General features: G+C 41.2%; 1 protein-coding gene across 5 annotated transcripts in view; it reads left to right on the top strand.

Moving 5' to 3' along the window:
• Positions 1-16,030, top strand: part of inpp5b (inositol polyphosphate-5-phosphatase B) — a 135,184-nt gene that overhangs the window by 77,551 nt on the left and 41,603 nt on the right. For 4 of the 5 annotated variants that reach the window (XM_052036675.1, XM_052036676.1, XM_052036673.1 and 1 more), the window contains 4 exons: positions 6,717-6,875; positions 8,843-8,944; positions 12,122-12,236; positions 13,723-13,839. In XM_052036675.1, the coding sequence (XP_051892635.1) occupies positions 6,717-6,875; positions 8,843-8,944; positions 12,122-12,236; positions 13,723-13,839 (493 nt within the window). The remainder of the gene's footprint in view (positions 1-6,716; positions 6,876-8,842; positions 8,945-12,121; positions 12,237-13,722; positions 13,840-16,030) is intronic. The other variant, XM_052036674.1, reaches the window with a different exon arrangement.

Raw genomic sequence — 16,030 nt, 5'->3', positions numbered from 1 at the left:
ACAACATCTACCGCCTCTCCCTTATCCACCCTACCTGTGATTTCTTCAAAAAACTCCAATAGGTTGGTCAGACAGGACCTCCCCTTCACAAAACCATGTTGACTAGGTCCTATCTTGCCTTGCGCCTCTAGGTATTCGGTAACCTCCTCCTTGAGGATAGACTCCAATAATTTTCCCACCACTGACGTCAGACTAATAGGTCTGTAATTGCCTTTGTGCTGCCTCCCACCTTTCTTATATAACGGAACTACATTCGCTACCCTCCAGTCCTCCGGAACCATGCCAGAATCTATCGATTCCTGAAAAATAATCGCCAACGCCTCCGCTATCTCCACAGCCACCTCCTTCAGAACCCGGGGATGCACCTCATCCGGTCCGGGAGACTTATCAGCCTTAAGCCCCTTTAGTTTTCCAAGCACCTTCTCCCTATTAATCTCAATTGAACTCAGCTCCAATTCGTGAGACTCCTGACTAATGGGCACATTGCTTATGTCCTCCACGGTGAAGACCGATGCAAAATATTCATTCAATTCCCTTGCCATCTCACTATCATCCATTATAATACCTCCTGCACCGTTATCAATTGGTCCTATGTCAACCCGTGTCTCTCTTTTATTCCTTATGTATTTAAAAAAACTCTTAGAATCCTTCCGAATGTTGTCCGCCAGCTTCCTTTCGTAACTCATCTTTGCTTTCCTAATGACCTTCTTAGTTTCTCTCTGCAGATTTTTAAAATCGTTCCAATCTTCTGTTTTCCCACTAATTTTTGCTACTTTGTACGCCGCCCCTTTTGCTTTTATTTTACCCTCCAATCAATTTGGGCCAACTCATCTCTCATACCTTTGTAATTTCCCTTATTCCACTGAAATATCGATACACCAGTTATCAGCTTCTCCTTCTCAAACTTGAAACTAAACTCTATCATATTGTGATCACTTGTTCCCAGTGGTTCCTTTACCTTTAGTTCCCTAATCACCTCGGGTTCACTACACAGCACCCAATCCAAAACAGCCGATCCCCTGGTGGGCTCCTCAATAAGTTGCTCCAGAAAAACATCCCTTAGACATTCCACAAACTCACTCTCCTGAGTACTACCGCCTTGCTGCATTTCCCAGTCCACCTTCATGTTAAAATCCCCCATAATTATCTTCACATTGTCACTCTGACATGCTTTTTCTATCTCAATCTGCAACTTATGGTCCACTTCCTGACTGCTGTTCGGGGGCCTATATATGACTGCTATTATTGTTCTTTTACCCTTGCTATTTCTCAGCTCCACCCATAAGGATTCCACCTCCTCTGACCCAATGTCCTTCCTTTCTATTGATTTTATATCGCTACTAACCATCATGGCCACACCTCCCCCTCTGCCTACCCTCCTATCCTTCCTATATACTGTATACCCCTTGACATTCAGTTCCCAATCACATCCATCATGAAGCCACGACTCAGTGATTGCAACGATGTCATATTTATTAACCTGTAGTTGTGCCACTAGGTCATCTACTTTATTCCTGATGCTACGTGCATTTAAATATAGTATGTTTAGACTGGTATCTGCTATTGATTTTATTGTACCTCTATTGATCAGCAGATTATCCTGACTTTCTACCTGTCCATCCTTCTTACTATCTTCGCTACCTACTATCTTAGACATGTTCGTGTAGACCTCATCCCCTATCCTAACATTCGGTATCCGAACATCCTCATCCCCGATCCTAACATTCTGTATCCTAACATCCGGATTTGTTGTACTTCTATTATTCAGTAAATTATCCTGACTTATCACCTGCCTGTCATTCTTGCCATCCTCAATGGATTCGTTTCTATACACTTTCTCCCTCACCTTAGCATCTTGTAACCTAGCATCCTGGTTACCATCCCCCTGCCAGATCAGTTTAAACCCTCCCCTACAACTAAATTAAACATTCCCGCCAGGATATTGGACCCTTTGGAGTTTAGATGCAACCCATCCTTAGCAAATAGGTCTTGCCTCCCCCAAAAAAGGTCCCAGGTATCCAAGAATCTGAAGCCCTGCCCCTTGCACCAGTCACTCAGCCACGCATTTAACTGCCAGAGCTTTCTATTCTTCCTGTCATTGATACGCGACACGGGTAGTAGTCCTGAGATTACTACCCTTGAGGTCCTACTTTTCAACCTTCTCCCTAATGCCTTGTATTCCTCCTTCAGGACCTCTTCTCTTTTCCTACCTACATCATTGGTACCTACATGTACCAAGATTTCTGGCTGCTCACCCTCCCCCCTCAGAATATTCTCGACACGGTCTGTGATATCCCGTACCCTGGCACCAGGGAGGCAACACACCATCCGAGACTCATTATCGCTATCGCAGAATCTGCTATCCGTACCCCTTACTATCGAATCCCCAATAACCACTGCATGTCTCTTCCTCTGCTGGACCACTGCATGTCTCTTCCTCTGCTGGACCACAGTATCAGACACGGTGCCAAGGTCCTGGCTGCTGAGGTCTTCCTCTATGAAGTCATCCTCTCCAACCGAATCTAAAATGAGATATCGGTTTTTGAGGGGGACTGCCACTGAGGTGCTGTCTACATAATCTTTATAACTCCTGTCTATCTCCTGCTCGCTCTCCCTAACCAACCGAAGGTCATCCAGCTGCTGCTCCAGACTCTCAATCCGTTCCTTGAGGAGCCGCATCTCGGTGCACTTTGCGCAGATGTAGTTATCAGGGAGTCTGGTCGTCTCCCAGGGGCCCCACATCTGACACTCCAAACACAACACTAATCCCAGATGCATACTGCTGAATATCACTGAGCTCAACACTAAACTAAACTAATAACTCACCCCTCTCTATAATCTCGCCTCTTTCCCGCTCTCGCCGAAGCCCGTTGAGCCAAAGCCCAACCCACTCTGCTCCCTCTCACTCCACTGCCCGCTCCGACGCTGCCCGCTAGATATGCTCGTCTGCTTTTTAAATCGCCCGCGCGCTTCCGGGTGACGTCACGCGCCTGCGCAGTCACTCGCCGCTGTCCCGAACGCTAGAAAGAGAAAAAAAAACAACCTCGTTATTTTCCGGCAATCTCCGCTCTCTCGTCGCTGGAAAGAAAACTTGAAGGCGAACCTTCGACTTTTAAATCGCCCGCGCGCTTCCGGGTGACGTCACGCGCCTGCGCAGTCACTCGCCGCTGTCCCGAACGCTAGAAAGAGAAAAAAAAAACAACCTCGTTATTTTCCGGCAATCTCCGCTCTCTCGTCGCTGGAACCCTGGCAGAGATTTTTGTATCTTCGTTAGCCATGGCTAAGGTACTGGAAGACTGGAAGTTGGCTAATGTTGTGCCTTTATTTAATAATGGCTGCAAGGACAAGTCAGGGAACTATAGACCAGTGAGCCTAACATCAATGGTAGGAAAGTTTCTGGAAGGGATTCTGAGAGATGGAAACTATTTGCATTTGGAAAGGCAAAAATTAACTAGGGATTATCAGCATGGCTTTGTGCATAGGAAATTGTCTCATGAATTTAACTGAGTTTTTTTGAAAAGGTGACCCAGAAGCTTGATGGCGGCAGGGTGGTAGATGTCAATGTTTAGCATGGCCTTTAATGAGATCCCACATCGTAGGATGGTCTGGAAGATTAGATCATATGGAATCCAGGGTGAGCTTGCCAATTGAATACAAAATTGGATTGGTGGTAGGAGGCAGAGGGTGGTAGTGGAGGGTCGTTATTCAAATTGGAGGCCTGTGACCAGTGGGTGCCACAGGGATTAGTGCTGCTCTTTGCCATCTATATTAATGATTTGGATGAGAATGTAAGTGGCATGCTTAATAAGTTTACAAAGCAGTGGAAAAGGTTGTCTAAGGTTATAACAGGATCTAGCTAAACTTGGAAAGTTGTTAAGGGAATGGTAGATGGAATTCAACTCAGACAAGTGTGAAGTGATGCATTTGTGAAACCAGACAGGACATGGCACTGTGAATGGCAGTGCCCTAAGGAGTGTTGTTGAACAGAAATAGCTAGGGGTACGAGTACATAGTTCCCCGAAAGTGACGACAGGGTGGTGAAGAAGGCACATGGCATGTTTGCCTTCATTGGGCAGGGCGTTGAGTACAGGAGTTGGGACATCATATTACAGCTGCACGCAAGAAGTTAGTGAGACTGCATTTGGAGTATTGTGTGCAGTTCTGGTTGCCACGCTGTAATTAAGTTAGAAATGGTGCAGAAAAGATTCACAAGGATGTTGCCAGGACTGGCGAGCTCAAGTTACAAGGAGAGGTTGGATACACTGGGACATTTTTCGCTGTAGAGAAGGCGGCTGAGGGGTGACCTTGTAGAAATTTATAAAATCATGAGGGGCATAGATAAGATAGATAGTCACAGTCCTATTTTCCAGGGTAGGGGAGGTCTAAAACTCAAGTACGTAGGTTTAAGGTGAGCGGGGAAAGATTTAAAGGGGATAAGACGGGCAAGGTCTTCACTCAGAGGGTGGTGGGTAAATGGAATGAGCTGCCAGAGGAGGTGGTGAAGGCAGGCATAATGACAACATTTGAGAGACAGTTGGACAAGTACATGGATGGGAAAAGTTCAGAGGGAGCAACAAACAAGCTTCTGGATGAACTCAGCGGGTTGAGCAACATCTGTGGGAGGAAAGGAATTGTTGACGTATCGGGTTGAAACCCTGTTTCAGGACCCACCATCGGCATGGATGAGTTCAGTCAAAGGGCCTGTTTTCTTGCTGTATAACTGTATGACTATGACATCCTGGATGAAAAAAGATAGAGAATATAATAAAATGAGTAAAGAAAGGGGCCTAAAGATTGCTCCACTCTTTTTTATATGTTAAAACAGCATTAAGTGGCATCCTAATGGTTTTTATGAAAGTGTTACTTACCAGCAACAATAGAAACACGCCAAGTAATGTATAAGTGTTAGAAACTATTTTATTAATAACTACTTATGATAATAAGAAAAGTAAAAATGTTAGATATTAAACAATAACCCCCAAAACTAAACTCGAAGTATGTGTATGGCAAATTCCCAAACTCCAAGTCCAGGAATAGTTCTTAAAGTTCAGTTCAGCAACTCATAAGGTGAAATGTGAGTAAAGGCTTTTGCAAAACCACCATTGACTGAAGAGAAAATGTAGAGAGAGAATAGAGAGAAATTACGAAATCCAAATGTTCCACGATGGAACCCATACGGCACCTCAATCTCTGATGATCTCCACTGCTTTGTTCCGAAGTATCTGCCACCCTGAAAGGCATTTGAGACGTGGCCGCCCACAGGAATACCTGTTTCCCACTACAGGTTAACGACAAAGTGGACTGCACTGGATTGCTCCAATAATCCATACATGGATTGTAGTGACAGACACAGTTATTGATCTTCATCTATCGATACAGAGACTCTCTCTCTCCCTCTCTCTCTCTCAGCAAAAAACATCCACACATTATTATCTTGTTGTCGTGTTGACACCACACACACACAACTACTCTACTGTACTATATTTTAAAGGGACATTCACCAAATAGCAACCTGATCTGTAACAAAAGTCACTTAGAGCTGGAATGTGCACAGTTCACAGAACAGTGTTTTCAGGATCCTCTCTGGAACAGAAAGTGGTCAATGTTAGTGCAGTGCTCCCTACTGATATGTTGCAAATTTGCTCATTTAACAGCATGTAATCTGGCCAGGTGTGATTTGCAGACAGCTATTCAAGAGACATGCCACATTTTAAGCAAAACCCTTCAGCTGGAGGGAGATAGTGGTACTAAATGAGAGGATGCTACAAGGATGGAAGCTGGGCAGGAGAGTATCCCAAAGAAGTAAAGGGGATCCCGGACAGTGAACCATGTCCACTGGAAGCATGTTCTTCATACAAGGGACCATGCAGACCCTCCTGGGCTACAGCTTAGTCCCCCTGGGAGGAGGGTGCCAGGAAGATCTCTGTAAGAGCATGAGTGCAGTATATAGTGGCCTGCAATTTGGGCAAGTTTGCAGTGCTGGTAAATCCCTGTGCCTGCTCTTGTGGGGTGAAGGAAAAGTAGATGAAATTTGGAGTTTTGTGAGATGTGGCAGCAATCAGCAGTAGCAGTGAGGGGTGATCCTGAGCCTATGAACCTGAGAGTGACTGTGACCCAGACTTCATGGGCAAAGTAGTCTCTGTTGTATTTAAGGTCTCAGATCTGAGTGGGTATAGAAAAGATTTACAAGAATAGCTTTGCAGATGGTGGACATTAACTGGCAGACTGGGGAAGCTGGGTTGCTGTCCTTTGAACATAAAAAGTCGAGAGTAGACTTTATAGAGCATGTTTTAGATAGGGTGAATGGAGGAAAACTGTTCCCAATACCAGATGGTTCAAGGAGCAAGGGCACAGATTTAAAATTGTGGGCAAGAGATGCAAGGAGGACATGAGGGAAAACCTGCTTTTATGTGGAGGGTTGGTGTGATCTAAAACTCTGAGTGTAAGGGTGATGGAGACAATCAGGAATTGGGTAGGCACTTGAGGGAAAGTAACTTCCAGAGCTAGCAGGAGAAAGGAGCAGAACAGTACTGGCTGGATTTTCTCAGTAGACCATCTGTGTGGCATAACAATTCTATGATTCCAAATCTTGCAGAGTGGAGCCTGAATGGCACAAAATACTCTAAATGAATTTTTATATACATTTACTGCTAATTGCATTTATATTACATTCCGCGAGACATTGCAATTATTAAGTACTGTGTTTCTGCTCCAAGCAGTCCTGAAATAACTGATGACTCGGTCCGCAACAGCAACGTGATGGTTACGAACAAAGGACATATCCTCAGTATGCCACAATTTGGTCTGAGGGACAATCTAATCAAGTCTGAGTTGCTGAAGCAAGAAGAAAAGTACACTTACATACGAGATTACAGGTTAGTTTAAATCTCATCAGAGCTTTATCATTGTTGTTACTTTCCTGAACCACAGACTGCACCTATCTTACGCATGCAAATCATTGGTGCAATTCTTCTAGTGTCCCAAGATTGTTAGACATAGAATCACAAACTGATTGCAGCATAGAAGGGAGCCAGTTAACCCATTGAATCTGTACCAGTTCTCTATGAGCCATCAAGCTAACCTCTTCCCACAGCCCTGGAGATTCTTTCCTTTTAGTGACTTATCCAGCTACTTTTTGAACACTACAATTGAATCTGTCCCTATTACTATTACATTCTAAACCCTAAGCACTTGCTGTGCAAGAGTTTTCCTAGTATCATTTTTGGTTCTTTTGCCAGTCCATTCTCTGTTTCTTTGTTCTTGCCCTTCACTAAAGGGAATAGTTTCTTTTTATCTCCTCTAAAGGTGGATTTCACTGTGTGATTCGACGTACATGTGACTAATAAAGATATCTTGTCTTATCTTCATGATTTACATAACTAAAGTCCCTCAGGCCTGGAATCAATTTACTAAATATTCTCTAGTTTACGTTGCATCTTCACAATCTTTCAAGCAAAATATAACATTTCAAACATCTCATTAAATTTCATCGTTCACCTGTTCACCAACTCCACCAACCTGTCTATATCATCTTGAAATCTATTACTATTTCCTTTGCAATTCATTATGCCTCCATGTTTTGTGTCATCTGCAAATTTGAACATTGTGCTCTGTGCACCCAAATTCAAGTCACTAATCTGTATTAAGAAAAAGTGTGAGCCTAATAACGACCCCTGGGGAACTCCACTGTACACATTCCTGCAGTGGAAAAGTAGCCTTTCACTACTCTGTTTCCTGTTACTCAGCCAATTCTCTATCCATGCAGCCTCTTTCATTCTGTGGGCATTAATCTTGATGACAAGCTTATTTTGTGGCACTATACCACATTTTAGAACTCCACATATACCACATTTTTCTTTTTCACCTCTCTGTTACTGAATCAAAAAAAATTAACAAGTTATTTAGACACAATTTGTCTATAACAAATCCTTGCTGCTTTACCTCATGAATCCAAACTTGGCCAAATAACTGCTTATTCTTTCTCCACAACCCATGCCAATTTACAATCCAAGTAGCAGATTAAAAGGGTTTTTTTTCTTTTCTGGGGAGCAGTAGGATCTGGAGGGAATTAAGGGCATGTGGAGAGGTCATTGCAGACTCGGTGGGCTAAAGGGCCTGTTTCTTTGCTGAATGGCTCTGACTCTATTTTGGGATATTATTATTTCCCAGAACATTTTAGAAGGATGACTGGAAAGTTGTTATCTAATTGTGTGTAAGGTATTATGCAGTGTGCACTATTTGTGCAGACACTGCAATGTGTTGACCTGTTCTGTTCCTAGCCAGAAGGCACAAATGGACCTCTTGTCATTCTGATGGTCTGGGTGCATTGATGTGGGTTGGTCATGTTTTAATTGTCAGTGTGGAGGCTACCTTCCAATGTAGGGGCCAGATGATTCCACTGAGTTTTGCGACCTCTACAGAAAACTTGCAGGATATGGCAGAGGCCCTGTTGGATGCGTGGAGGCCAAATGTAAGATGGACAAACTGACACCTCCACTCAATTGCCTATCCTCTGATAAGAAGAGCTTGTAAATTATGGGGGTAATTGCTAGCAGGCCTTCACAAAAGGTTCCCCATTAGGAAAATTAAGATAGCATACTTTACAAATTCCAGGGTTTTTCATAAGTCATATACATAATGCACCTAATGCATTAGATGCATACCTACAAACACACATCACATTCTGTAAGTGTAACTCATTTGCTAATGCTTTATTTCTCTGTGAATTACCCAGCTATTCACTGTGCTTGCAATAAAGAGAAGATACTGGAGTAATTGTGTTCATACATTTTTACATTGCCGTCATTCTGCTTTTTGCATTCAAGATTTTTGTTTTGTTCAGAATTTTTGCAGGGACGTACAATGTGAATGGCAAGTCTCCAAAACAGGATTTGAGGACTTGGCTGAGCTTTGATAATGAACCACCTGATATTTACTGTGTTGGGTATGTCTGTGACCACATTAATTCATTCTACTTTTAGTCGGAAATTCCAGTACTTTGGCTTCCTTTAATGATTATGAAATCATTTGTTATGATGATGAAAATAGCATTATCAGAGGGCAAGTTACAGATTGCATCCCAAAATGGTTGATACAATGTGATTTCCCCCATCTTAGAAAGGAGGGAATAGAAGGAATTTCTGAACTGCTGTACATATTATTACACATTCTAAAAGAAGCACTAAACAAATGTTACACACATAACATGTTTCAAATTGAACTCCATAACAGAAGCATTGTGGCTGAGAAATTCCTGTCATCCAAATAGACATTCCAGTATACCACTTGGCCACAGAGCCATCAATTCTGTCATTCAGATCATTAACATATAATGTGAAAAGTAGCAGACCCAACACCAACCCCTGTGGAACACCACTAGTCACCGACGGCCAACCAGAAAAGGACCCCTTTATTCCCACTCTTTGCCTTCTGCCAGTCAGCCAATCTTCTATCCATGCTCATGCCTTCCGTGTAATACCATGGGCTCCTATTTTGTTCAACAGCCTCATGCGAGGCACCTTGTCAAATGCCTTCTGAAAAACCAAGTAAACAACATCCACTGACTCTTTGTCTATCCTGACTGTACTTCCTCAAAGAATTCCAACAGATTTGTCAAGTAAGATCTCCCCTTAAGGAAACCATGCAGACTTTGGCCTATTTTATCAGGAGCTTCCAAGTACCCAGAAACCTCATCCTTGATAATGGACTCAAACATCTTAGCAACCACTGAAGTCAGGCAAACTGGCCTATAATTTCCTGTCTTTTGCCTCCCTTGCTTCTTAAAGAGTGGAGTGACATTTGCGATTTTCTAGTCCTCTGGAACCATTCCTGACTCCAGTGATTCTTGAAAGATCATTATTAATGCCTCCACAATCTCTTCAGCTACCTCTTTCAGAACCCTGGGGTGTAGTCCATCCGATCCAGGTGACTTATTTGCCTTCAGACCTCTCAGCTTCCCAAGCACCTTCTCCTTTGTAATAGTGACTCCACTCACTTCTGCCCCCAACTCGAATTTCTGGCACATTGCTGGTGTCTTCCACAGTGAAGACTGACGCAAAATACTTATTCAGTTCGTCCGCCATTTCTTTGTTCCCCATTACTACTTCTCCAGCGTCATTTTCCAGTGGCCTGATGTCCACTATTGCCTCTCTTTTACTCTTTATATATGTGAAAAAACTTTTGGTATCTTTCATACTATTAGCTAGCTTACCTTTCTCTTGTTTCTTTTTTAGTTGCCTTCTGTTGGTTTTTAAAAGCTTCCCAATCCTTGAGCTTCCTGCTAATTTTTGCAATATTTTATGCCCTCTCTTTTGCTTTTATGCTGTCTTTGACTTCCCTTGTCAGCCACGGTTGCCTCATCCTCCCTTTAGAATGCTGCTTCTTCTTTGGGATGAACTGATCCTGCATCTTCCGAATTAGTCCCAGAAACTTCTGCCATTGCTGCTGTACTGAAGTCCCTGTTAGGGTCCCCTTCCAATCAACTTTGGCCAGCTTCTCTCTCATTTCTTTGTAGTTACCCTTACTCAACTGTAATACTGATACCTCTGATTTTAGCTTCTCTCTCTCAAACTGCAGGGTGAATTCTATTATATTACAATCACTGCCTCCTAAGGGTTCCTTTACCTTAAGCTCCCTAATCAAATCTGGTTCATTGCACAACACAAAATCCAGAATTGCCTTTTCCCTAGTGGGCTCGACCACAAGCTGCTCTAAAAAGCCACCTCGTAGGCATTCTACAAATTCCTTCTCTTGGGATCCAGTGCCAACCTGATTTACCCAATCTATCTCATATTGAAATCCCCCATGACCACCGTAACATTGCCCTTTTTACATGCCTTTTCTATCTCCTATTGTAATTTGTAGCCTACATTCTGGCTATATAACTCCCATCAGGGTCTTTTTACCCTTGTAGTTCCTTATCTCTACCCACAAGGATTCTATATCTTCTGATCCTATGTCACTTCTTGCTAAGGGTTTGATCTCATTTTTTTTTACCACCAGAGCCACCCCGCCCACCTGCCTGTCTTTTCGATAGGATGTGTATCCTTGGATGTTTGGCTCCCTGCTGTGATTTTCTTTCAACCATGACTCTGTGATGCCCACAACATCGTACCTGCCAATTTCTAACTGCACTATAAGCTCATCTATTTTGTTTTGTATACTGCATGCATTCAAATATAACACCTTCAGTCTTGTATTCACCACCCCTTTTCTCAAATTTGTTTCCATGTTGCCCAAAGTTAAATTCTCAACCTTGTCTTATTTTTTTAATAGAACATAGAACATTACAGCACAGTACAGGCTCTTCGGCCTATGATGTTGTGCCAACATTTTATCCTGCTCTAAGATCTATCTAACCCTTCCCTCCCACATAACCTCCCGTTTCTCTATCATTCACGTGTCTATCTAAGAGTCTCTTAAATGTCCCTATGCCCCCACAACCTCTGCTGGCAGTGTGTTCCACGCACCCACCACTCTCTGTGTTTAAAACAAAACAAACTTACCCCTGACGTCCCCTTTATATCTTCCTCCAATCACCTTAAACTTGTGTCCCCTCATGTTAGCCATTGTTGCCCTGGGAAAAAGTCTCTGGCTGTCCACTCGATCTATGTCTTTTATCATCTTGTACACTTCTATCAAGTCACCTCTCATCCTCCTTCTCTCCAAAGAGAAAAGCCCTAGTTCACTCCACCTATTTTCATAAGACATGCTCTCCAATCCAGGCAACATCCTGGTAAATCTCCTCTGCATCCTCTCTAAAGCTTCCACATCCTTCCTGTAATGAGACGACCAGAACTGAATACAATACTCCAAGTGTGGTCTAACCAGAGTTCTATAGAGCAGCAACATTACCTGGTGGCTCTTGAACTCAATACCCCGACTAATGAAGGCCAACAAATCATATGCCTTCTTAACAACCCTATCGACCTGCGCGGCAGCCTTGAGGGATCTATGGACGTGGACTCCAAGATCCCTCTGTTCCTCCACTCTGCTAAGAGTCCTGCCATTAACCTTGGAGACTTCAGTAATCTCTCCTGCTTAGAGGAATGATATTGACTACTTACTGATGTTCTGATTGGTAATACAGTGAGCAGAGCCTTTTGTTACTTGTTTTTACAAGTTTTCAAGAAATAGACTTGAGCAAAGAAGCATTCCTTTTTAATGATACCCCAAAGGAAGAGGAGTGGTTCCTAGCTGTGACTGAAAGTCTTCATCCATCAGCCTCGTATGCAAAGGTACAGTTATTGTATTATTTTTTAATGCAGGTCTGTTGGGATAGTGCATTATAATTATTGCATTAACGTGGCAAAAATGTAGAATTGTCTCGAAACTTAGGCATGCAGCCCAACCTTTCTTGGTTCTGTATGGGAGAAAATTGATGTTTTTTCAGTGTCCGGAATGGTTTCTGGGTCAAATCAAGTCACTCTACAAATTCTTTCTTTTGTAGCTTTCACTTTCACAGTTAATTGTTTTCTGTGAAAACAGAATTAAAGACAAAATTAGGGTACTTAGATCCAAAGTTGCCTGAGATTTATTACACTATGTGCTTTTCAGTCTTATGGCTCATCCAATTTCTTTTCTGTATGTGGTCATTCACCAGATTCATTCAAAAACATGCTGTCGTTTTCCAGGGAAGCACGTGATCTCCAGTTCTGGTTCACCAGCACCTTTCTTTACCCTCTCACTTTCTCTCCATTGTCAAACTGACTGTCCAGTTTCCAGTACTTCAGACAAAGTTTCCTCCTGAAAAGACCAAAGCTGTCTACAATCACCTCAAGACTCTGCTTCCTAATAATGACCTCAAATGAATGTTAAGTTTTTTATTTGCACCATCTCTATGATTGAGAATTCCCAAATATTCCCTCGGCCTCCCCTCTTTCTATCTGTAATGTCCTGTTTCCCCACAACCCTTAGATTACTGAGCTCCTCCAATTCTGGCTTTTTAATCATTCCCAAATATAATTCAATCTTGTCTTTATGTGGCAAGACTTTAGATTCTGGAGTTTCATCCATTAGGATCTCTGCCTCATTATCTCTGTGAAAAAAAAAACACCTTCTTCAATGAAGCTTCTGGTCATCTGCCCTAATATTCCCTTTCGTGGTTTGTGTTTAATTTTGTTTGTTAAGTCTCTTGTGAAATATTTTGGAATGTTTTTCTGTGTTAAGGTGCTATCTAAATACAAGTTGTTTTTGTTGGTCTTATCATTAATCACTATCCAACAATTTCGTAGTCACTTTTGATTGAATTCTGTGTAATTTAAAACACATTCAATTTAAGAAACATCTGGGGCAGGACTTGAACTGGAGTTTTTGAGTTTGAGTTCAGTAAACTAGTGCTATGGTAGGAGTTGAATTAACTTGGGGAAAGTAGAGACATTGGAGCTAAGCCTCACCTTGCACTCTACTATACAAATAACCACTTTCTGTTAGAAATGACTAAATGATTTGAAATGCAATATTTGATGGAATTTTTCTCCACTTGAGTCCTTGACATAAATTGCGATATATATCACTACCATTTCTGAGATCAGCTGAAACAAATGATTTAATATTACTTCTTATATTGGTGCAGATCCAATATAAGGTCCCAATATGAGGCAGATTAATATTTGCTAAATACCTTAGCTGTTCCCCATCACTGAACCACATTTATATCCTTGGTATATTCAAAGATGAAGCGTCTTTATTTGATACTTGAATGAAATGCCTCTTGTATTTCAGATCAAGCTCGTCCGTCTGGTTGGAATGATGCTTATATTGTATGTGAGGAAAGAACTTGCAGCATTTGTCACAGAAGTGGAAGTTGAAACAGTAGGAACTGGCATCATGGGAAGAATGGTAAGGCAGATTGGTGGGGAAAAATTCAAAGACTGCTACTTGTTTGTTTAGTAAATGGTACATTTATGGAGAGACGGTTACAGTGCTTGAGGACATGGGAAACAGTTCTCCATGCAAAGCACAAAGTTGTAAAGTAGTCTTATCTCAAAATGTTTCATGAATACTGCACAGACCCTTTGGTCAGAACCCAACTGGAGTTCTGGATACAATTTTGGTCTCCAGATTCTTAATGGAAAGGGTATAATGAAGATCTTTTGGAACAATATTAGGGTTTAAAGAGGTATATTGTACTGTATATGCTGTTTGAGAGGGAGAATAATGAATCCATAACCAGCATTTTAAACATAAATCGGGACAAATATGAGGGCATGAAAGCAGATGTAGTTAAAGTGAAAGGGCAGATTAGATTAAGGTTTCAGTCAGTGAAGAAGCAGAGGCAGACATTTAAGAATTAGAATTAGAATTTCTTTATTTGTCATTGTACTGTTGCAACAACAACACAACGAGATTACGATGGCACTCCCTTGCCTAATAAAAACCAAAACAGTAAATTGATAAGAGCAATTATAACTATAAAATAAAACAAACATACTTACACAAATATAAAGTATAAAACAGATAAAAAGGCAGTGTCCAAATGAACCGTGATACTAATAATAATGATAATCAGCAGCATATCAATATCAATATATTAAATAACACCATGATGAGTCCAGCCGGTAAAGGGGGGAAGACATAGTATGTGTATGTATGTATGTATAGGAGGTGTCAGTCCATGTTCAACAATTTAACAGCTTTGGGAAAAAGGCTGTGTTTCAGTCTTGTAGTGTGTGCATGTATTGTCCTGTATCGCCTACCAGAGGGGAGTAGTTTAAAAAGGTAGTGAGCAGGGTGAGCTGGGTAAATTGATCCTAATATTCCTTAGATATAACCTGAGGTATCAACATTATTCTTCAATATTGATTTCCCAGTCTTAAGTTAGATCATTCACGAGAAACTCAAGGACATGGACAAAATTTCATGAGGGCGTCTAAACAACACAAAACTACCAATTAATATTTTCTCTGGCAGCTTTGAAATTGCACAATCTTTCATTTTTGTATTTTGTATAGCACATGACTAAGATGTTTCCTTGGTGACTCCAATCTCCTCAGTGCCACAATTCCTTTGTATAAATGAATCTGGCTTGTCCATTGCTCGTGTATTTGTAGTATTATATCATGTACATATACTATTTAGACACAGTACATTAAAAAGAAAAATTAGCAATGCAGTTTTTCAGAAAGTCAGACTACTTGGTAATTTTCCATAAGCCAACAGGTGGCAAAAATACAAAATTTTCATTTTGGGGATCTTTCAGAATACACAAGATAGATGCACTCTAATGTGAAAGAAAATTCCAAGGGGAAGACCCACCATTTGTGGTGACAAAGTTAAAGATAGTATCAGACTTAAAGAAAAAACACAAAATCATGCATAAATGGATGGCAGGTCAGAAAATTGGACAGATATTTAAAAAGAACAGAATAAACAAAATGAGCAATGGTCTTATGGAAAGCAAGTCTGGGGAACTCATAACGAAAAATCAGGAGATGCTGAATAAATTAAAAAGTAATTTTTTACTATTATAGCTACAAGTAACATCCTACAAAATAGTCGTAAACCAGAAATGGAAGGGAAAAGGGGAACTCTGGGGAAAATTACAATCACCAGTGCAGAGTAAATTGTTAGAGCTATTGTTTGACAAACCACCAGGGGCCACAATGATTTTCATCTTCAGGCCTTAAATGAAGTGATAATGAAATGGTTGATGCATTGGTTTTAATCTTGTAAGATTCCCAAGATTCAAAGTTTCTGTCAGATTGGAAAATACCAAAAGTAACTCCTTTATTTAAAAAAGAGATTAAAAGCAAAAAAACTACAAAACAATTAGCTTAATATCTGTCATATGGAAAAAGTTAGAATCCATTGTTAAAGATGTTATAGCAGTGCACTGAAAAATTCAAGGTAATCAAATACAGTCAGCATGGTTTTGTGATAAAGAAATTATGTTTGTCCAACTTATGGAGTTCTTTGAAGTACCATGTATTGCAAATGTAGAGTAGATGCCCTATATTTAGATTTCCAGAAGATATTTGATAAGGTGCTGCATTGAAGATGATTGTGCAAAATAAAAGTTAATGATGTAGGA

The sequence above is a fragment of the Pristis pectinata genome, chromosome 22 (assembly GCF_009764475.1).
Source record: "Pristis pectinata isolate sPriPec2 chromosome 22, sPriPec2.1.pri, whole genome shotgun sequence".
Taxonomy (NCBI): Eukaryota; Metazoa; Chordata; class Chondrichthyes; order Rhinopristiformes; family Pristidae; genus Pristis; species Pristis pectinata.
This window is presented reverse-complemented; position numbering and strand designations above follow the sequence as displayed.